Source organism: Corvus moneduloides, chromosome 3 (assembly GCF_009650955.1).
Source record: "Corvus moneduloides isolate bCorMon1 chromosome 3, bCorMon1.pri, whole genome shotgun sequence".
Taxonomy (NCBI): domain Eukaryota; kingdom Metazoa; phylum Chordata; class Aves; order Passeriformes; family Corvidae; genus Corvus; species Corvus moneduloides.
The window spans coordinates 75385293-75407369 of NC_045478.1; the positions used below are offsets into that span (position 1 = coordinate 75385293).

Below are 22077 nucleotides of genomic sequence, written 5' to 3' on the forward strand. Positions count from 1 at the left end.
TACCCTCATCTAACACAATATTTCTTCTAATAACAGGGATATTTCTCCCCCAAGAATCCCCACAATACATAAGAGCATGAACAGTTTCCAGTTCACAATGAAAACAAACACAAAAGCCGAACATTTTTTTAAATGGCACTGAAGCGCAGAGAAGATTGGGGGATTTATGTGACTGCAGATACTGTGTGACTCACTACCATGAAAATGCACTTTCTGACTCTTTAATACTTTTAAAATATAACAGTATTAATATCTCTCATATATGTATGCGCATATATCTATATACACACATTAAAAAATGTCCAGTTTTTCACAGTGTTTACAGTGTCACTGTGCTAGGCATTACATAACTCATTCCTACACAAAAAAATATGCAAAATAATTAAACTTTAGAAAGCGTATAAACAAAATACATAACTGAATATAACTGAACAGCAAAACTGGCAGATAAATATTCTCCTCTCTGCTACGGAATGTGGATCATACCTGTTTTCAGGGATTATCACATAAAGTTTTGAGTTTATTGTCGTTCAAATCATGTATTCACCAGTTATAGAAAAGGCCCATGGACTAGAAGTGACTGGGACAAATGAAGAAATGTAAGCAGCACAGGCTTCAGTGGCCAGCCTGGGAAAAAGGCTGAAATTTGTATTTAGTGCATTCAGATAGGAACGACACCATTTCTTCTTCAGGGAAAGAGCTGTGATTCAGCCTAACTTTTTTTTAAAAAAAAGACCCAGAAAGTGGCTGGCTGACAAGCAAATAGAGGTTTGAACAGCTGCAGGTCAGGAACAGGTGAGTGAGCTCTGCTGCTGTTCCAACACCTGCCAATTGCTTGATTAACAGGCAATTGAAGGAGGTGATAGCAAGACTGTACATGCAGTAAGAAAAGTGTGTTAAGCATGTTCCCTATTGATCACTTTTTCCTCCTTCCCATCCTTCAGTTTATTGTCTCTTTTACTGTTTACAGCCCTGCTATGAGCGATGAGACATGTCTAGTACACAACATTTTCCTTATTGTTTATTACATCCAAGTCCCCAATGGCCACATTGCTACACTCCAATGCATTAAACAGTGTGACTCACAACTACCCCACAGTAGATCTATGACACCTACTCTCTCAGTAGATTGTCTGGCACAGGTACCTTTTCATAATAATAAACAGTTAATTTATAGATGCAATATTGTATTCCCCAGCCTAAGAAATAGCAAAGCATGACAAAGGACTATACATTCACGGCAATCATGAGAGACATTTTCCTACTTTTCATTGCAACTGTTATGCAGTCTCTATAATCCAACTTTCTAGCTGACTTTTTACACAAACAAAAAAGTCACAATCCATCAAGCAGCTCAGCACTGAAAGGACAGCTTTTTTTTCCCATTGTTTACCATCTCCATTTGTCTTCCTTCCTCTCCCTGATGCTCCTAGGATAAACTAGACCTACCTCAAATGGATACAAATGGATTTACAAAGATGACTGTTGCCTACCTTTTTCAAGACAATGCTCTCTCTGCATGTGTCTAGCTGAAGCTAGTTGGCTTATTTTGGGTTTATTTCTCCTTATGTAGAATATATATTTAAAAGCTTCCTTTACAGCAATTTTGATTCAAAAGCCTTTAGTCTCTTACCATATCAGAAAGCCTTTAATACAGTGAAATCCCCAAAACAGCTTTCCACCACCACATCTAGAGGGTTTCTACTCATTATTAGATCTGGAATGCAGCTAAACATGAGAATTTATGGCTGGGGGAAGCTACAAAAGATTTTCAAGGACATCCAGGAAAACATGACGCTGCCTGCCAGAGTGGTCAGTTAGTCAATGATGTTCTGGATGCACGGCCTAGCAGGGAAGCTTCTTCCAGACCTTCAGTTCAATTCAAGTATTTTTCTCCCTTCAGACCTAATCCAGCAGTGAGAAGTGCAATTCTCTGTAATTTCAACCACCACTGAGTGGTGATGGTGTAGAAAAAACTCAACACAACCCAGCAATGTGTCCTCACAGCCCAGACAGCCAACCATGTCCTGGGCTGCATCCAAAGCAGCACGGCCAGCAGGGCAAAGAAGGGGATTCTACCCCTCGACTCTGCACTTGTGAGACCCCCACCAGGAGTGTAGCATCCAGCTCTGGTGTTCCCAACATAAGAAGGACGTGGAACTGTTGGAGCAAGTCCAGAGGAGACCACAAAGCTGATAACAGGACAGGAGCACCTCTCCTATGAACACAGGCTGTTCAGCCTGGAGAAGGTTGTGTGAAGACCTAACAGCAACCTTCCGGTATCTGAAGGAGGATACAGGGAATCCGGAGAGGGACTCTTTGTCAAGAACTGTAGTGATAGAACACAGGGAATGGCTTCAAACTGAAAGAAAGTAGGTTTATATTGGATGTTAGGAAGAAATTCTTTAATGTGAGGGTGGTAAGGCACTGGAACAGGTTCCCCAGAGAAGTGGTGGATGTCTCAACCTTGACAGTGTTCAAGGTGAGGGTGGATGGGGCTCTGAGTAACCTGGTCTAGTGAAAGGTGTCCCTGCCCATGGTGGGGAGGTTGGAACTAAATGATCTATAAGGTCCCTTCCAACTCAAACCATTCTGTGATTCTATGAATTATGCTTGATTATGCCTGCCTCCAGTTACATCAGCTGTGCACTCATACAGCTTCACTGACCTCATCAGAATTACTCCTGAGTTTCACTGATGCAAGCATAAAAAGATCAAGCCCTTATGGGAGAAAGAGCAGACAGGAAAAACAAATCTTACCTCCCTCATTTTAGATAGGTGCATTACTACACGACAAAACAGCTCCCATCTCCTTGCTTCTAGCAAAAGCTTAGCCAAGGAAATAGGAGCCTCAAGGCCTTATCAATGTGTACCCTGCAGAAAGGTACTGCCTCATCATTTCACAGTGCCCACTGGTGAACGGTGACAGCTGCAGCGTCACAGGGTACAGAAAGAACTGAAAAGAGAGAAAAATAGATTAATGCAGCCTAAAGAACACAATAAAGCACTGTTCTTCCTGATAACTACAGTAACTCTATAAATTCAGAGACCACAGGTGCATTCTTATAAATGATAATCTTCTAATAGGGAGCAGATATGTACATGAATTAAGAACAAAGGACATGGATTGGCTCAGAGTAGCAGATTAAACTGCACAGCCTCCCAAACTAAAAAACTTCAGCATGCCTCCTAAAACCAACAGCAAAACACAATATATATTCCTTGACAATGAGATTACTTTGGGTGAACAAGATGTTTAAGCCACTGCTCTGAAACACAGATTGATTTACAGTTTAGTTAGCAGCCACATACCCACATTAAACACATGGATCTGTTAACACCTACTTCTGCTTAAAACATTAAAGAACATCATACACTCCAAGAAAGTGACAATCTCCTTTGCATATCCTAGAAAGGTTTTACTATTACTTCATCATGCTGCAATCACATTATATTTTAGATGCCAGGCACTGTCACATTTCCAATTAGAAATGGCATGGGGAAATGTCAGGGAACATACCAAGATTATTAGCAAGTGATGGGGAAGCACAGGGAAGGTGGCTTTCTTCTGTCTCCTTCAGAATTGTTTATCATGGTGGTTCACTAGATTACAGAAGGTAGTGCAAGAAGGAAAAAAGAAGCACCATACTAGTAAATAAATTAATAACAATTTGAGAATGCTTAAGAGGATTTAATACAAACACTGTAACTTGGTATGTAAACAGTAAATTGCATAGGTAGTACTCAGTTCCTTCACATTCATTCTGATGTATTACAATCAAATGCTACTGAACACTCCCTTTTTTTTTTCTACCAGAAAGGGATTCCCTTTTCCTCTCTAAATGAAATTCCTCCCCAACTCTTGCTTACAAATGAAACCAAACCAGAAAGATGCATTCCAGGAACACAACACACAGGAGTTTGATCAGAAAGAACAAGATCTGGTCTCCATAAAACCTCTGAAATGCACACAGTATCATGAGGGTTTCTCAGCACCACTTCATTCTACAAATCTTTTCCTGCTGTATTACATCACTTACCAAGGCAGATGAAGCTCTGCTCAATGCACAGCTGGTGAGGTGAGTTGGAAGAAAAGGAAAATAAACACTAGACCTCTAGCTATATAAAGATATCCATTGTATTTGCTCCAGCAGTACCACAAACTCACCCAAATACAAAGAACATTAAAAGTTTAATGTGTGTTGCCTTTCTCAACCAAACCATTTCAAACACACCAATGCTTACAAGTGAATAACCTACAGAAAATGCTTGAAACAGATCACCTTTTTCCCAATTAAAAGTTAGCACACGACAATTTATATTCTAAGACTCTATGAATTTTAACAGACAATATATTCATTCAAGTGCAGTTTCATAGTAGCCATCAGCAGAGGTGAGCTCAGCTGCAGTGTGGCTATGAGAATTTCACCTACACAGACCACCTGTGTGATGAGAAAATAAAGGGACTCCTTGAAACAGCTTTGGATTTCAGTTCCAAAGAGCACCTCTTTGGAGTCCAACATGGACCAAATCTCCACGAGGCTCAAGTTCAACACTGGATAATTACAAAGCCAGCTAAGCATATTTCCTAATAGACTTTCTGAGCTTATACTTTTCCACAAAATATTTCTTTATAATCAAATCAAGAAAAAATATTTTTCCCTCTGCATAAGGTGTCTCTTCCACCAATTAACTTCCAAAGGGATCCAGCTTTACTTTGGAACCAAACAAGGATGGAATAGAAAGCACAAAGGTATAAAACCTTTGTTTTGCAGCTCTCCATGGGAAAGAATAGAGTGGGATAGGAGTACTGGAAAACCTGAACACATTTCAGCATTTACAGCTTCCAGTTTATCTTTCTGGCTAGAGCATTTAAATAATGAACCACCCTGCTAAAAAAAAGCAAGCAAACAAACAAAAAAGACTGGTTTTCTTGTTTTAGAACCAACTTTCTGCCCCTTGCATATTTTCTAGATATTTTAATGTTTGGTATTTTTAGGCATGGAAACATGCATATTTCTGCAGGTTTTAAATTATGCTAGCAGTAAGGTCACATGAAAGTTTCATGGAAGAAAAGAATGCACAGAAGTCACAGGGAACGTGAAAAAGTGCAATAAAACTGGCCTTTTGGTTTGCACCACCTCCAGCCAGCTCCTTTGCTAGATGATCAGTATCTCAAGTGTTAGAACAATCAGAAAAATAGTATCAATCCCTGTTAAATCAGTTATATCCTCCAAACACTTTAACACTGTTATAACTGCAGTGGTAGCAACTCTTACCAGCTCAGCAACTGCTGATATTACATCCAGATCATACCATGTCAGAGGGAACATGACACAGAATTAACACACACACTCTAACAAGTCACTGGTAAATATCATCAGGCACAGAGTCGGACATCCAGCTGCATTTCTTCCCTCTGCTCCCACTCCTACAATGGTTTAACCTAATACAAGCAAAATAAATCAGAGAGAAATAACAAAATATTGAAATCAGTGGACACTCCCAATGGATAAAATTAAGCATTTAAATAATTATCTGCAGTACCAAACTTCTATCAGCATTTTGTATTTGTACTGCATGTTAAATGATTGCCAAATACAGCAGCCTTACAAACAAATCTGTTACTTCTGTCATAGCTATGAAGCTATGCATATATTGCATATATTGTTGAGAACAACAATATATGGAAATAGTTTTACAGAACTGGTGCTGGAATTGTTATCTTTGGTATCATTTTGTCCATCTGCTGACACCAGTTGGAATACGTTTTATTTCTGATTTTTTGCCAGGCTTCTCCTGGTTTGTCACAAGCCATGTTCCCTTTCTGGTTTTGTGCACCCTCTTCCAGGTGCAGAACCCTACAACGTTGAATGCAAACGGATGGGAGATACCATGGGTTTTAACATTAGAAATTTCTTTTTAATCTGAGGGTGAGCAAATCTCGGATGAGAGGCTCAGTGAAGCCATGGAATTTCCACCCTTGGAGATATTCCAAACACAACCAGGCAAAACTGTGAGCAAACTGCTCTAAGCTGGCCCTGCTCTGGGGCTGGATCAGATGGCTTTTAGAGGACTCTTCCAGTCTAGATCATTCTGTGGTTCTGCAGCTGGGATCTAGCCCACACACATTACTGCAGCTTTCAATACCTTCTGCTCATGGGAATCCTGCACTTTCCCTAACATCACTCACTCCAGATATGGAAAAAACCCAAGGTGGAACAACTCTAGTTGTTCCATCTCTTCTCTGAAGAGATGTTTTGTGGATCCCCACTCCCAGCCTGGGCTGTTGCCTTGCTGAGCTCAGCACAAGCCTGCAGTAGCCCCGCCACAGACACCTCACTGAGGTTTGTCCATCTCTCCACTGCTGCTGCCTTCACACTCTGGCTGGTGCCTGGACTGGTTGCTGCCTCAGTGCAGGCAGGCTGCCCCACACCTGCATGACGCCTCCACAGGGACACTGCCCTCCAAGGCATCTGCCTGGATGGATGAAACAATCCACAATGGCCACAACAGCTGCTTCCCTCACGGAGACCAGCTACATGCCAGCATGGCCATTCCTGGACGTGGCACATACTTAGCTGAATCATAGAATCATTTGGGCTGGAAAAGACCTCTAAGATCATTGTGTCCAACCACTAACCCAGCACTGCCAAGTCCACCCCTAAACCACGTCCCTAAATGACACGTATCTAAAGTACATGTCTTCTAACTACCTCCAGGGATGGTGACTCCTTTACTTCCCTAGGCCTGACCATCCTTACAGTGAAACAATTTTTCTTAATATCCTATCTAAACTGGCACAACTTGAGGCCATTTCCTTTTGTCCTGTCCCTTGTTGCCCGGAGGAAGGACCAACTCCCACCTGGCTACAATCTCCTTCCAGGCAGTTGTAAAGAGTGAGAAGGTCCCCCTGAGCCTCCTTTTCCCCAGGCTAAACACCTCCAGCTCTCTCAGCTGCTCCTCACAGGACTTGTGCTCCAGACCCTTCACCAGCTTTGTTGCCCTTCTCTAGATTCACTCCAGCACCTCAGTGTCTTCCTTGTACTTAAGGGCACAGAAGCGGACACAGGACCTGGAGATCCCTTCCCTGGTCCTTCTGGCCACACCATTCAGCCACAGGCCAGGGTGCCCTGGCTCCCGGACACGCCGCTGGCGCTCTCCCCCAGCACCTCCAGCTCCTTTCCCGCTCCCCGGGGCGGAGCGAGGGCAGAGCCGCGGCCGAGGCCGGGCCCGGCTCCCGCCGGCGGGGCGGGAACTTCCCGAGCCTCCGGAGCAGCCGCTTCCGGGTGAGCGGCGCGCGCAGCCCACGTGGGGCCCGGCGGGCAGCGGCGGGAGCCAGGTCGGTGGCGGGGACCGGGACCGGGACCGGGACCGGGACAGGGACCGGGACCGGGACAGGCGTCACCGCCGGGCGCTGTCCCCCCTCCTCCCCGGCTGGGCCCGGCTGGGCTCGGCCTGGCCGCACGTGCGCACCCCGCAGCGCGGCCGGGAAGGGGCCGGGAGAAGCGGCTGCTCTGCGTGCGGCTGCTTCATCCGCGGGCCTGCTGTGCTTTTCTGTCCTCAGTTTTCTCCGGAGGCTCCTTTCCCCGTAGCGCGAAGCCATGACGTCCCTGGCGGAGCAGCTGAAGCGGTTGGCGCTTCCCCAGAACGATCCCAGCCTCCTGGACCGCAGCGAGGTGGCATCGCTGCTGTTCAACTGCAAGGAAGCCGCGACTATTGACAGGGACACTTTTTTTGCCATCGGTGAGTTTGGCTGCTTAGATGCCACTGGTTTTAAAAACAATCTCTGCAAAAAAAAAATCTGGAGCAAGATAAATAGGAAAGGCAAACCCGTATTCAAAAAAGGCCAAAAGAATAATTCAAAAAGCTGCAGGCTAGTCAGTATCACTCCAGTCCTTGAGAAAACCATGGAGCAGTCGCTCTAGGAGCACTTTTCTGGGCACGTAAGGATAAGGTGATGGAGAAGAGCCAGGGATCCCCAAGATGCTCAAGGACTAGAGAATTTGCCGAATAAGAGAATGTTCGTGGGAGGAATGTCTCTGGTTTCATTCAGTCTGGAGAAGAGAAGGCTTTGGATGGGTCTCATAGGAGCTTGCCACTGCCTTTGAGGAGCTTCCCAGGAGATGCACCAGGCTGTCCACAGGAATGTATGGCTGGAGGACAGGAGACAGTGGGCATACATTGAAAGAACAGGAGTTCAAACTGGATAGAAGGAAAGGATTTTTCAGTGTGAGGACAGTCAAGCAGTTAACAAGATTGTCCAGGGAGATTGTGCCTGGAAAAAAAAAACCCTGGCAGGATAATGCCCTGAGCAACCTGGTCCAATTTTGGGGACCCTTTTAACCCTGCTTTGAGCAGAGCCTGGGACTGGAAATCTCCCAAGGTCCCTTCTGACCTGAATTCTGTGTTTCATGAAAATATGCTGATGCCCTGCTCTTGGGTAACATTATGGTCACAAATAACGTGAAGTGGCAGTAGCCTTTCAAGTTGAAGTGTTGGCACACTTCAAATTCTTCATGCTTTATCCCCTTCCATTTTTGTATAAAATTTTATCCAGGAATGTGATACTCTTGAATAAGAAAGCTGTTTTGTTATTGATAGGCAGATTGATATCATGTACTGATTTTAAGTAACGGGACTGTAGATATATATTTGATGCAACACAGAGTATATTTTTAGTTTCTTAAATAGTTCCTCTAGAACTGTGTGGCTGAGTTTGAGGATGGAGTTTCTATGGTCCCTGATCCAATATTGGACCTCTGATCCAATGTTTGATCACTCCACTGTTAGAAAAAGTAGAACCTATACATTGGCTTTGAATTTCCTACGTTCCAGCTTGCAACTGTTGCCCTCCCATCCTTCCACTGTGCATCTGTGAGAAGAGTCTGGCTCCATCTTCTTGGTAACCCACACTATATCCTGCTAAGTAGTTGCAGACAGCAGGAAGATTTCCTTTTGACTCTCTCTTCTCCACGCTGAACAAACCCAGTTACTTCTTTTCCTTGTGTGTTGTTTTCCAGTCCCCAGACCATCTCAGCATTCCTCTGCTGAACTCACATCCATATGGAAATGTTTTTCTTCCACTGATGATCTCAAAATTGCACACACTGCTCCAGCTGCAGCTCACAAATGGAAAGGGCAGTTCCCCCCTCCTCAGCCTGCTGGCTGTGCTCTCAGGGACAGCACAACCCAGGATGCTGCTGGCCTTCAGTGCTGCGAGAGCACTCTGCTGATAGTTGCTAATGTTGTTTTTCTTTGTTGGTTAAGAAATACTTCAAGTATATTAAGTTTTGGTCTTAGGTGTCTTTACTGTTTGTTTTGGTTTGCTTAGTGAGGATGACATATACCAGTATAGCAAAAAAGTTGGATATGCCAGTGAGGAGGTTGGAAGGTAGGACTGGGGAACCAAACTGTTGGGTTTTAAGCATCCCTCCCATTTTTATTTTTTTCCCCACAGGATGCACTGGCTTAGAAGAGCTGATGGGGATTGATCCTTCATTTGAAGAGTTCCAGTCCAGTTTGTTTAGTTCCACATCCAAAGGCCTTGAACGCAGTGTTCAGACTAAAGCAGTAAATCAGCAGCTGAATAAGAATATTTCATTGTTCCTCATTCATCTGTCCCCTTACTTTATGCTTAAGCCAGCCCAGAAGTGCCTTGAATGGCTGATTCACAGGTAATCCACTGAATATCCTACCTGTCAATAGATAAGGCTAGAAATGCAAGATTTATTTTTCTCCAATGACAAAAACTTCAAATAATTTTACTTTAGCTGTCTGAAAATACAGGTCAAAATGTTAATAATGTGCATTTGGGCTTAGTATTTATGGGGCCAGGTGCTCTTCTTTGCCAATTAGATTTTTGTCTTTTGGTGAATTTCTGTGAAAAATTTAACCTGTCATGGTACTCTGTATAAAAGCAATTACTTCCTTGCCTAGCTTTCACCAAAGTTGCCCAGCCCTAGGCATCTTACAGAAGACATAGAGAGGCAGTTAGGGTATTGTGCTTTTAGAAGTGGACTTCGTAAAATAGCAAGTTTTCAATATTAACTGTGAACCATAAGCCCTAACTATTCTTATTTCAAGATTTTGTTAGAAGGTGTGAAGAAAAAAGCAGCCAGTATTTTGTGTAGTGATGTTGTATTTATTTATATAAATTAACCTATCCAAATCCAGAAAGTGTAGTACTTACCATGAAAGAATGGGTGATTTTCTTGATACAGCCTTTGAATCACAATTTTTTAAACATCTGTTATACTGAGATTCATACTAGATTATTGTAACATCTGGTTTAATATTGAAATCTATGCAGAAGAAATTAAGGTAGTTTTTAGTCATACAGGGACCTAAAATGGTTGACAGTGAGGGAAAAGAAGGACTTAGCACTGTTCCTTTCTTCTAGCACGTACAAGCTGGTGGCCACCTTGAGTTTCTGGACTGTAGGTGGACCATATTTCTGAGTCAGTATGACAACCATGTCAGGTCTTGCTTAAAAGCAAGTAAACAAGGTATTTGGAGAAGAACGTGGATGGGGTTTTTTTTCCTTTTTGACTTCCAGATACTTTTTAACTCCATATGTATGTTCTTTTCCTTAGATTTCACATTCATCTCTACAATCAAGACAGTTTGATTGGTTGTGTTCTGCCATATCATGAGACTAATCTATTTGTGAGAGTTATTCAACTTTTAGATATAAAAAGCCCAACTCATAAGTGGCATTGGATGGATCCAATAAGGGTAAAGTATTTAACAGATGCAAAATGGGAGGAGCTTGAGGGATTTTATTTAATAATATCTTGACTCTTACTCCGCTTATGAATATGGTCCACCAACTTATGTGGTTAGTTGTGGAACTGTACTGAAAGATCTAACTACAGGAATGGAGCCTGGATGCCCACATGTTGTTTCTGTTATCTTTCTTTAGAGATGAAGTTGATATTAAAAAGCTTTGACTTTTTACTCTCTGTTTTGTCTAAGTTAAAGCATGCTTTTAAGGTGTAAGTATTTGCTACTGCTGGGAAGATACATCAATTACTAAGATGTATGTTTATTTGCATGTAGATTAAATGTGATTCTCTTCATCATCTGTCTTAATTTAGACACAAAACATTGTAGAGCCATGTGTGGATATCCAGTACTTATTTCAATTTAAATGGTGTCAACTGATCAGTAGGATTAATCTAGAGATAATAGTAATTTTTACTTTCTGTGCTTTGCTTTACTCTGAGTGTTCTAATTTTACTTTTTTTCACTGTGTAAAGAAACCTGGAGTCCCACTGGCAAGGGGTACTGTCATTACACACTGCTACAAAGACCTGGATTTCATGGATTTCATCTGCAGGCTGGTGGCAAAATCTGTGAAGGTTGTTCATTTGTTCTAGAATGTTGTTCTTTGTCACTTTGTCTTCCCCATGTTTGTATAGTAGTGTGCTATTTCTTAGTATTTTGAACTACATATCAAAGAGTAAAATGACTCATTTATCAGTAAACAATATGAAGATTTCTTTTATTATAATTTGTGAAGATGACCGTCTGTCAGAACTTCGTATAAGGAAACAGCTGAGTACCAATCAGCCATGACAAAAGAATTTGGCAATACTCTATTATGTACTGTGTTGCCTCAGAGTACTTAATTGTCTTAATTTCTTTCATAAACTCATGGTATTAGTTTGTAACTGTGCTCTGAATTTCCATGTCTCTCCTGCGGGTTCTCATGGGTGTTTTAAATATACGTCTTCAAATATAATTGAGAACTTAAAATTGAGAATGTTAGAAGGTGGGCAAATTTATTTGGTTTTTTTCAGCTGATGTCAAATAGAGGGCTAGTTCTATAGTCTCAGAAGGGTAAGATGTATGACAGTTCCAGTTATTTAGAGAACTGGGATGCATCTGCTGTCAAACTAAGCAAAGCACACACAATAACTGAATTTATTCATAGGTGTAGAAGGAGGTTTTAAACATACCAGTTTGCTTCTTGGCTGTCCAGCTCTGAGTCTTGAGCAGTACACCAAGATCACGAGGGATTTTGGCTGCTTTATTCTGATTAACTACACTGACACCCATTTCCATATGCTGTATCTGTGAGGAGGAGCAGTAACCTCTGGTGAGGGTCACTGCTGCAAGAGGTGATGACTTAAGTTGTGCCAGCAGGAGCTGGTGGAGCTTACAGGCTGGAATTCTAAGATTCTGATGATTGGAGGGAAGCCATATATGCATTTCCACTTGCCCTGACGTCTGAACAACTGATACTTTTCTGTGATCCAGGTCTTTTCAGAGTGTCCCAGCAATTCAGCTCAACTGAGAGTTCTCCTTGTATTTTATGCTTCCACCATTGTGTCAGCTCTTGGAGCTGCAGAGAAGATAACAGACACTATGGTCTCTCTGCTGCTCCCTTACATCCAAAAGGTAGGTGAAGCTCTGTTTCCTTCCTGTGTGATGAAGTGTACAGTGTTCTGCAGGCGTGCATCTGCAGGTATCTGAGAGAGACATCCTGTATGATACATATTGCACCACTCAGCCTGATTTGAAACCTCAGGCAGGTGAGGGTCCATGGGAAATAATGTTTCTTCACACCTCAGACGAGCACTTTAAGAACTGTTTTCTACTCTGCATGAGGAATGGAGCTGTGAGAAATGGATACACAGTTTGAAGAATGTCTTTGCTCTGCGATTTATCATGCTAAATCATGAGGAAATGGAGTCAGGGTAGACAGGCTGCTTTAATGTCCTCTCTCCTCCAGGACTGTTGGCTTTGTTAACAAACAGAGCAGTAGTTAATAGATGTGTCTTCTTTATCTGAGCACCCTGCATGACAGCTTTTTCTTCTTGGAAGTGGAATTTATAAATACCTTGAACATTAACACATGGAAAAGAACGTAGTGTGATTCTGTGGATGTCAGAATAAAAATTGTTTTTATGTTAATGTACTCTTTCGTGTTATTCTGTGTTAAAAATTCACCTTTATCTCCTTTTCTAGGGCTTGAAATCCTCTGTACAGGATTACAGAGCTGCAACATATATGATAATCTGTCAGATGACAGTAAAAGTGACAGTGGAGACTTCCTTGGTGCATTCCTTGATGGTCCAGATAAGCAAGACATTATTTAAAGTGCCCTCATTAATCAGGGATGGGCTGGCTTGCTTGAACCTACTTCTACAAACTCAGAAAGGAGATAAGCTTGGGAAAAAGTAAGTCTACATGAATCAAATTTTCCCACTTTGTAAAATTCCAAACTGCACTTGGATAATTTGAAATTTTTATATCCTCATCATTAATGGGATACTTCCCTGTCAGAAGTTTTGGTAGTTGACATTTCAAAGGGCTCGGAAGTTCCTTTGGCTTACTTTGAAAATTTACTTTGAAAATTTGTATGCTCACTATAGCAAAGGAGTCTCAGTGGTACGAGTTGGTCATCTCTTGGTCCTTCTCCTGCTACTTCTCTTAGTAAGGTCATTGATGTCAATATGCAAAACTGAACCCTGTCAAGTAAGAGGTTTTCTGGAAAGTGCAAAAAAGTTCTGCCCCTTTAGTGGAAGGGCTTTGAGTTTGTGTAGTTTATTGCCTGAAGCATAAGTGCTTCTATACCACCACTTCTTTGGTCTCACTTCAGGTGAGGTGTTCTCCTGGAGGAACATGTGGTAGGTGCATTCCCATCTGTCTGCCCTGCCCTGGAACAGTTGGCTTGTGCTGTTAACATGCATTTGAACATAGTCCCACATGCTACATGGAATTTGCTTGCTGGCAGAGAGCCAATATTCCAATAGGAAAAATCTTACGAGGGATATATAGAGTGATTACCTTCCAGATACTTGAACACTGTCATAGGTTAAAAAGCACAGGTGTGAGGACCTAAGGAGAGGCATGCTTGATGCATGTAGCATCCAGCCAGGTGGGTGTAAAAGGAGACAAGATGAAGCTTTGTGTTAGCAGAAAGGGAAATGGCTTCTACTCAGAGGATCTGTCATTGCACAATTACTTCCTATCCCTTTTGCTACCACCGGAGGCTGGATATGCTCCTTGCAGTGTGAGGATATCTCTTCCTGCAATTCATAGAAGTATTTTTTCTTGTACTACCAACTTTGCAAAAAGCTTAGGTAAGTTCACTGTGCCATTGCAGCAGCTGTGTTCAACATGACTGGCAGTACTCTCTTTTCTTCTTGGATATTAAAAAACCTCTGGCATTAAGGAAGTGGAGCCCCTTGAATCATTGCAGTGTTTGCTTACAGTGGGGCTGTTACCTGATGCTGAAAATTGAATCCTTGTGAAGTCTGTGTGGTTTTGAAAGTGTTTGTAACCGAGATGAGTATACATACTTTTCTTTTTTCCCCCTTTCCATTGTGCAGGCCATTTAATTATCTGTGCAAAACTCCAGAACTAGTAACACTTTTGCAAGGCCTGTCAGCAGGTTATGATGTCTCTCCTCTTCTCCGCTACCTGTTGCCTCACCTTGTGCACACCATTGTGAAAAGTGATACTGGTAAGTTAACACAGGTTCTTTTTAAAACTTGGGCTAGCCTTAAGGACAGATATCTGTGGTAAATGTCACAGCTGTGTAATTGCTTCTTCCATTGAAACTGCACCAATACATGTGAGGACCTGATTGAGCTTTTGTGTGTTTGCTTTTGTTTTTCCAGTTGTTTTTTTTGTTTTTTTCTCTTTTCTGACTCTTAGAGGTTTATTGTAGTACTGTGAAATCGTTCTTGGGTAGATTGCATGTACTCCATATGTGGTTTAATTAGGGGACAACTGTGCTTACCCAGTGAATCAAATGTGCCTGGGAACAGTTTGGGGCAGCGAGGCTGACTGGCATGCAGTTGCAGCCTGTGTCTGCACTAGTGAGTCTGTTTGCACTGTGGCCTTGTTGCTGAATCGCGTCTGGGAAAGCTCTTTTGTTAAAAAGGTCCAGATTCACACCAAGGAATGCTGTAGGGAAGTTGCTGGCACAGCTTTTAGCAGCAGGTCTGGAACATTCCAAAGCGTGCTTGAATTTATTGGCAGCAGTCCAGGCTTTGGCATTTTAACGACATTGGTATAAAGCATTGCTAATGGATCACAGAGAGTTAGTGCTAGTAATCAAGGAGCACTGTGGTCTTCAAGCTGTGTGCTTGGTTCACCAGAGGATGATGCCTGTACAAGCTGTTTGCTTTAATCAGTATGCAGGGGCTGTTCTCTAACTATTGTTCCTCTTTCATGATTGTCCTTAGAGGAGCAAGAAGAATCCGGGGAGACAGAAAATGACATTTACATCAAGCATCTTCAAGTTATTCTTGAGAGTATACCACTGGAAAAGGATTTAGATTGCCTGTTGGCTTCGTGAGTTGATTCAGTTCTTTTTCTTACACAGTGCTGCAGTCACTTCTGGTTTAATAATAAATAATTCCTGACAATGGCATTAGGATTATATGAGCATGTTTTTCTGAGTTCATAAGTTAAATCCGCTTGTGGATTTTGAAATTTAAACATTCAGTAACCCAGAAGAGCTGTTCTTTTAGCATTTGTGGGAGTAATTGTGGGACAGAGTGAAACTTCAGGCCAGGAGCAAATCTGTACTTGCAGTAAATAATGTATATTAATTCCAACCTGTTAAGCACTGTGCTTTATAATAGTAATGAGAACAGTACCATGCAAAACATAGTGGCTTTTCCTTCTGTTTGTAATTTTAGCAAGTTCCTTGAAGAGTTTATCTCCCATGGTACAGAGATTGAATCCAATCCCACCAAAATGGCTGCACTCAATCAAAAGATCCTTCCTCTTATCAGACTTCTTGAGAGAAAGTAAGTTCCATTTCTCTATGACAGACCCACAGTCTGTAGAGTTTTGTTTTACTGATCTGTCCTTACATATTTTGTTATCACTGTAATACATGGACACAGACCTACTGGCTTTGTACAGCTCTTTACTTTGTAGCATGACCTCTGCTAGTTATGTATCCTAGTGGTCTGCATCTCGTTCATCTGTGTTAAGACAAAATGGTTGATTGCTTAAAATTGAGCCACTTAAAATATCTGGTTCAGATGAATGCATGTGCATTCAGTTTCCTTGGTTTTCCCTGCATTTCTCTTGTAAATACACGTTTTTCTATAAGCCTCTGCAGAAAATATTGATGGTTTTGTCTTTTGGCAGGTATCCTAAAGCCTTAGACTCTGTGTTGGAGAAGCACCTGGAAGATTGCACAGATGAGGCTGACCAAAATCTTTTTCATCAATTTATTTCACTTTCATTAAGCTGTGGCAAGTACGAGGTAGGTAGGATTGTGGTCCCAGCTCTTACATGGTTATACTGTCAGAAGGCTGATTTTTGACAGAGTTCTGCTCTCTATTCCTTCTTATAAATAAAATGTCTACCATTCTCACAAAAAAAAGAAAAAAAAACCCAAATAAAAAAAAAATAACCCAACTTGATTAAATATTTTGGGGAGGAGCTTGGTCAAAACTGTGGTAAAATAAAAGCTGTCAGATCTTTTAAGTTTTTGTTTATCATAAGGACTTGTGAGTGTGAGCTTTTTTCACTGGTTTAAATTTATACATTTTCACCAGCTCCAATTGCTGCCAATAGTTTTTTTTTCCTTAGAAACATGGCCACTGCATATGCCATAGTGGTCAATAGTGACAACACAGTGGTGCCCAGCAAGGCCTCATCTTACTTAAGGATGCTGTCAGTGTCAAAAGTGTCTGTTTTGGGAAAGCTGACAAACAACTTTATCACTGTTGAGAGAAGATGGCTTGGTCCTTTTTCTTGAACTGATTTTATGAATGTTTACAGTCGGTAACATGGAAGAATAGAGTGACCACAGAGTTCTTCCTGTGCCATTATCTGAAGAGCAATTGAAACTCAGCCTAACACAGAATAACCATTACTGCAACAGATCTGGCCAAGGAATTTATTATAAGAGATGGTTAGTATTATGGCTGTTGTTTGCAATGATTGAAAGACTGAAAGCACTTAGGAAAATATGACAAACTACATAAAGAAGCGCTTCCTGTATTTTTGTACTGATTTAACAAAGGTGCAGATTCTGTGTCTGAGTAACAAGTGGATTAACAGAAAAACAAAGCATGCAGAACAAAGGCATATGATTCTCTTCCAGCTCTTAAGGTTCCTGAGATAAGTGCACGCAATTGGACTAGCAGGGATGCCTTTTTAACAGTTTCTATCTGTGCTCTGTCACACTGACATTGTCACTAGAGCTTTCTCAGAATCCTTAGATAAGTATAATGCTTTTCTAGGACATAATGGTGTCCGTGGCTTACTGTACTTTTTAAGCTATCTTCCAAAAACTGTCTGCATTAGTGAAGAAGACAAATTTAAAACAGTTATACAACATCATTGTACTGTAGTTTAACTTTCTAGGTCGAGATTATGCAGGTTTTCTTCTGGTACAAAAAATTGCTATAACAGTGTCTCCCATTATCCTTGTGTGTATTTAAAGTATTTTTAACATGCAATGGGGGGTCACTGTGAAATCTGTATTTCAGTTTCTAGAAGACTCTGATACCTCTCTTCTGCTGAGTTTGAATCATCCTCAGCCCGCTGTGCGGGTCTTGGCTCTTCAGCATTTGAAAGATGTTATTGAAACTTCAAAGGTTTGTGTCTGAATCTCTCACTTACAAAACTGACTTAACGTAAAATGTCTTCAAAAAGCTGCTTTACCAGACTTACCAGTTGAAGATGAGTGGTATGTGAAACTGTGCTTTTGTCATCCTTACTGCTTTTCATGGTGTTTTCAGTAGGCTTCTGTCACCATTTTCCCATGTTCTGGAGTCTGAATAGAGTTCTTGTTTATTAAGCTGCTTGCATGCTAAGATAAAATCCAAGCTAATGAATATTTCTAGTTTTCTTTCTTTTGAAAGAAAGTTGAAAAGTTGTTGAAAGTTAGTCTGCCTGTGAGGTTTCTTTTAGATGATATTACCACTTCTCTTCCACTAGAATTCAGATACTTCATTAAAAGCCTGTTAGCTGTTCTACCTACAAATGATTTTTTTTTTCCCTTTGACTCTGTTTTCCTTTATTTTTTCAGGAAGGCTTTGATCAGGCTTTCATAGAAGAAGCAATTTTTGGTCGGCTCAAGGATGACAACAGAGATGTTGTGATGTCTGCTCTCAGTTCTTTGGAGGTAGGTGTGTGTCTTTTGGCATGCGAGATTTTACCTGGTCTCGAATGTGTGACTGGAATGTATTCTGTGTACTTGTCCTTCTTGTCCTTGTGTCATTAGCATATGACTTTTATCCTTTAACAGGATAAAGCAGCACAAATTTAGGAGACTTGTGTTGTTTGCTATCTCACAATTACCCCCCCAAATCTCTGCTACCTGATCCTTCCCAAAGTGTTGGCAATTAAACTGAATTTATCAATTTTGCTTTTCTTTTTCTTTCAGTGGCTCCTGAAGCATACTTAAATCTTTGATTATTATTTGAGGTGTTCTTTCTGCTTATTCTGTACATTTTTCTATAAAAAGGCAAGCCACGCTATCTGTCTTTTGGATGGAAAGCGGTGCAGTCACAAGACGTTACTCTAGTGAGAGGTGCTCAGTTGAGTTTTTCCATGTGCGAGTCATTTGGTCAGTTGATAGTGGCAAAGTCCTGAGCTCCAGCTCAGGTTTACTGGATAGGACTCTGGTATGCATTGTACTGATTGTTTCCAGCTAGAGTAACTGTCTTTATGGCTTCTGCTAGTAGTAGTGGAGAATATTATTAGCAGTAGTGGAATTGGTCTTGTGTGTTCATTCATTCTCAATCGCTAATAAATAGGAATAGAAGCACGTGAGTGCTCCTTTAAACTTTAGTATCTTTTGTTAATGTGCCTTCTATTATTGGGATCCAGATGGAATGTAAAGTAAAAGCAATTCTTATTTAATTATAAAGTGGTTTGCATATCGTTTATCAATTTTACCGAACATTTCCACAATCAGTGAATTCTCCATACTTTAGCATATCAACAGGGCATACTGGGCAGCCTATTACTTTTTTCTACCTGATAATATTTTCATTACATGAACATCAGTAGGAATGCAGTTAATGATGTTTGATCTCTGCTTTCACTTGGTATAGCAGATGCATTTTCCATTATGATGTGGTAAATTGTTTTGTATATTATTGTACTTTCACTCATTTTTCTTGATTATGGTTCAGTCTTTCAGGAAACAAGTCAATCCAGAAGTAATAGTATCAAGTCTTTTGAACATTTTCCAGAAAGCTGATCTTTCAAAGGATGGAAAGTGGTATGTTTGTGATTTTTTTTCAGTCTACATTCTTTCTATATAAATTAATTCTTTTAAAAGTAACTATAAAGAATACTTAAAAAGCTGTGTTTCTCTGCAAATGCTTTTTGTTACACTATTTTTATGCTGAGTTACAGGAGAGATGTTCAATTATTTGCATACCATTTCCCATTAATTCCTTATTTGTTCTTGGTCTTATTTAGATACAGAAAATCAGCATGGAGAATAGAGAACAGATCAAAGAAATGTTGCTGGCATGTTTGAATAATGTATTTTCAACATGATTTGTGCTCTTTTAGGTACAAGGTTTTGGAGCAAGCAGTAAAAATTTTAGTCAAAGAGGAGATTTTAAAAGAGAAGAAAGAACTGCTAGATGAAGCAGTAATGCAGTTGTTACCTTTTATGATAATCACTAATGCAAATTCAAAATCTTCAGATTGGAAAATGGCTGTTTGTCTGTCAGAGTCTGATCTCTGCTCCTTACACCCTTTACTGAAAGGCTGGCCAGAAGGTAAAGCATTTCTTGTAACTAGTTTGATAAGAGAAAAATTGTGGCAAGTTAGGACCTCATCCTTATTGAACCTAAGCAAATTTAAGGAGTCTGGCTGTCATTAACAGGCTGTCATGCTGTAACTGTGAACACATTTCATAAAAATACTCTTTGAAAAGAGGTAGAAATTGTTTAGTGTGTTTCTGACTAAATATTATTGAGCCACCAGTGTGTTAATATGTGATTTTTTTTTTACCTAGATTATCTGACTTTTCTTTTTTCCCTTGGAGTAGCTCTTGAAGAGGCAGTTAAATCTACCAAGTCTGCAGAGTTGGTTGGAGTGGCCAATGAGAAAATGATTCTTCTACTTTCTGGAAACTTGACTTCAGGGGACCCTTCCTTACTATTGCAAATGGTACGTGTGCCATGGTACCCTGACCTTAAGAAGTTTTACTTTTCAGGTGGTGACTGTAATCGAACAAATGTGATATAGAAGAACTTTTCATGGCTGCTCTAGGCACTAGTATGCAATCATCAAGCTGCTAGGCAAACATATGTATATATGTGTGTGTGTGTGTATATTAATTTTTTTATATAGATATGTATGTAAGTATTTATATACAATTTTTGTACATATATATAAAATAGTAAACCACAGTACCATCCAGATAAAACCAATTTCTTCCTTAACATAAGGAAAAGAAGTGAAGTTATTACCTTTTTAGACAAATGATTAGTGTATCTAAATTCAAGGAATTTTTAGTTTCCTGAAAAAAAATTCTCTAGGGAATAAGCAAGTATACCTGTGGGTTGTTCATAGAAACTGATGGTTGTGCATTGCCAGGTTTCAAAGAGTACCATTACAGCAGACAGTAACTTGTTACCTATGATAGAAGGTAAACATTATTACACCATTTTTCATTTACATGTTCAGTTTAAAGTCATAATGAAGTGCCACCGTTGTACTGATTTTTGTTGTCCTCCACTCCTTTTTTCTAAGGTTGATGACCTGATACTCGTTGCTGAAACAGAATCTGACAGTGTGAGACAGAAAGTAACTACTCATATAATTGGTTCAGTGCTTGTTCAGTGCTGCTGCAATACACAGATGAAGGAAAATTATTTTCCAGTGGCTATCAGAGTCTTCCGCTTCTTGGATAAAAAAATTAAAAATCTCAGAACTTGTGAATCTGCAGAGGTAAGATGTAAACAGTGTGGAGAGGACATTTTCTTGGTATTGGAAAACAATACAAAGAAGTATTTTTGAATTTTATTTTTTAATTGCTTTATTGAAGGCCAGGTTCAGAAGCTTTGAGAAGGAGTGAAAAATCTCACTTTCATTTCTTCTCAGAGCAAAAACACACACTTGGCAATAGTGCCATTAAGAATTACTCTAATGTTTTACCACTCCTGTGAGTCTACATTAACAAATTAAGAACTCCAGAGCTTTAGGCTAGCATCCCACCAACTGATTCATTGTTTTGGTGCTGTGGGCTTGGCACAAGGTTTGTTGTGTTTCCACCAGTTGCCCTGTGGTGTCATATGATGTCATTGTTAGCCTTAGGAATATTGGGGGGTTTAGTCCTTGAGTCAAGGTTTGCTGGTTCATTCAGTAGGGGAAAGAAGGAAATACTAAGATATGTTCTAGAGGAGGGCCATGAAAATGGTCTGAGAGCTGAAACTGTGAATTGCAACCTCAGGCACGTCCTTACAGCAATATTAAAAGGGTTGTTCCTGAATTTGCTGGGTTTTGATTTATTGTCCAGCTCCATGAGTAGATGTACTGGCACTTGTTGTGGGGTAACATGGAGACACAAGGAAGAGCCATCACAGGGCTAGGAACAATGTTCAGAAAGAGCACTTTTGTATCTTTCTCTGCTACCTTTTTTTCTTAATTTTATGTGTGTTTCCATTGGAATTTTCTTGACTTATTTTGTTGAGAAACAGTGCTAGGCTTTTTCTGTGTGCAAGAAACCCACGTGAGCAGGGCTGTGTTTCTGTGTGTATATCCCCTTACACACACACACACACACACACATAGTGACACATGGTAATTATTTATTCTGATCTGAGGTTAATCCATTAATGATTTTCTGTATGTGCAATATATATATATATCTGAAAGATATGGATTATTTTTCTGGAGCAGAGCTAGATTAAAGCGTTAAGCTGAATGTTGAAAAATGCTGCAATTCCCAATCTCTTTGAAGAGGTAGTTTAGAGAGATTGATATTTTACTCTTCTGTTACCTCATTCATGTACACTGTAATTATGGTAGAAAGAGCTGGCATAGGTTTTAAAACTGCAGATGCAAGTTTCAATGTAAAATCAGAAATGTAATTCATTCCATAAGGATACCTCTTTGGAGGTT

At 40.5% G+C, this 22077-nt stretch overlaps 1 protein-coding gene and 1 long non-coding RNA gene across 3 annotated transcripts in view; one reads left to right on the top strand and one right to left on the bottom strand.

The window, feature by feature from the left end:
- Positions 1-2714: 2714 nt before the first annotated feature.
- On the bottom strand, positions 2715-6972 carry LOC116440901. Its single transcript, XR_004238798.1, has 3 exons — positions 6866-6972; positions 5280-5446; positions 2715-2956 (listed from the first exon to the last, which is right to left on the bottom strand). It is a non-coding gene; the product is annotated as an uncharacterized LOC116440901 (long non-coding RNA).
- A 289-nt stretch (positions 6973-7261) lies between these two features.
- HEATR1 (HEAT repeat containing 1) overlaps positions 7262-22077 on the top strand; it is an 833990-nt gene continuing 819174 nt past the window's right edge. The window contains exons 1-17 of one of the 2 annotated variants that reach the window (XM_032102245.1): positions 7262-7342; positions 7568-7746; positions 9461-9677; positions 10596-10737; positions 11262-11363; positions 12265-12405; positions 12976-13187; positions 14343-14476; positions 15204-15312; positions 15663-15773; positions 16123-16240; positions 17475-17582; positions 18017-18112; positions 19128-19216; positions 19516-19727; positions 19967-20121; positions 20707-20904. In XM_032102245.1, the coding sequence (XP_031958136.1) occupies positions 7605-7746; positions 9461-9677; positions 10596-10737; positions 11262-11363; positions 12265-12405; positions 12976-13187; positions 14343-14476; positions 15204-15312; positions 15663-15773; positions 16123-16240; positions 17475-17582; positions 18017-18112; positions 19128-19216; positions 19516-19727; positions 19967-20121; positions 20707-20904 (2286 nt within the window). In that variant the 5' untranslated portion in view covers positions 7262-7342; positions 7568-7604. The remainder of the gene's footprint in view (positions 7343-7567; positions 7747-9460; positions 9678-10595; positions 10738-11261; positions 11364-12264; positions 12406-12975; positions 13188-14342; positions 14477-15203; positions 15313-15662; positions 15774-16122; positions 16241-17474; positions 17583-18016; positions 18113-19127; positions 19217-19515; positions 19728-19966; positions 20122-20706; positions 20905-22077) is intronic. The other variant, XM_032102246.1, reaches the window with a different exon arrangement.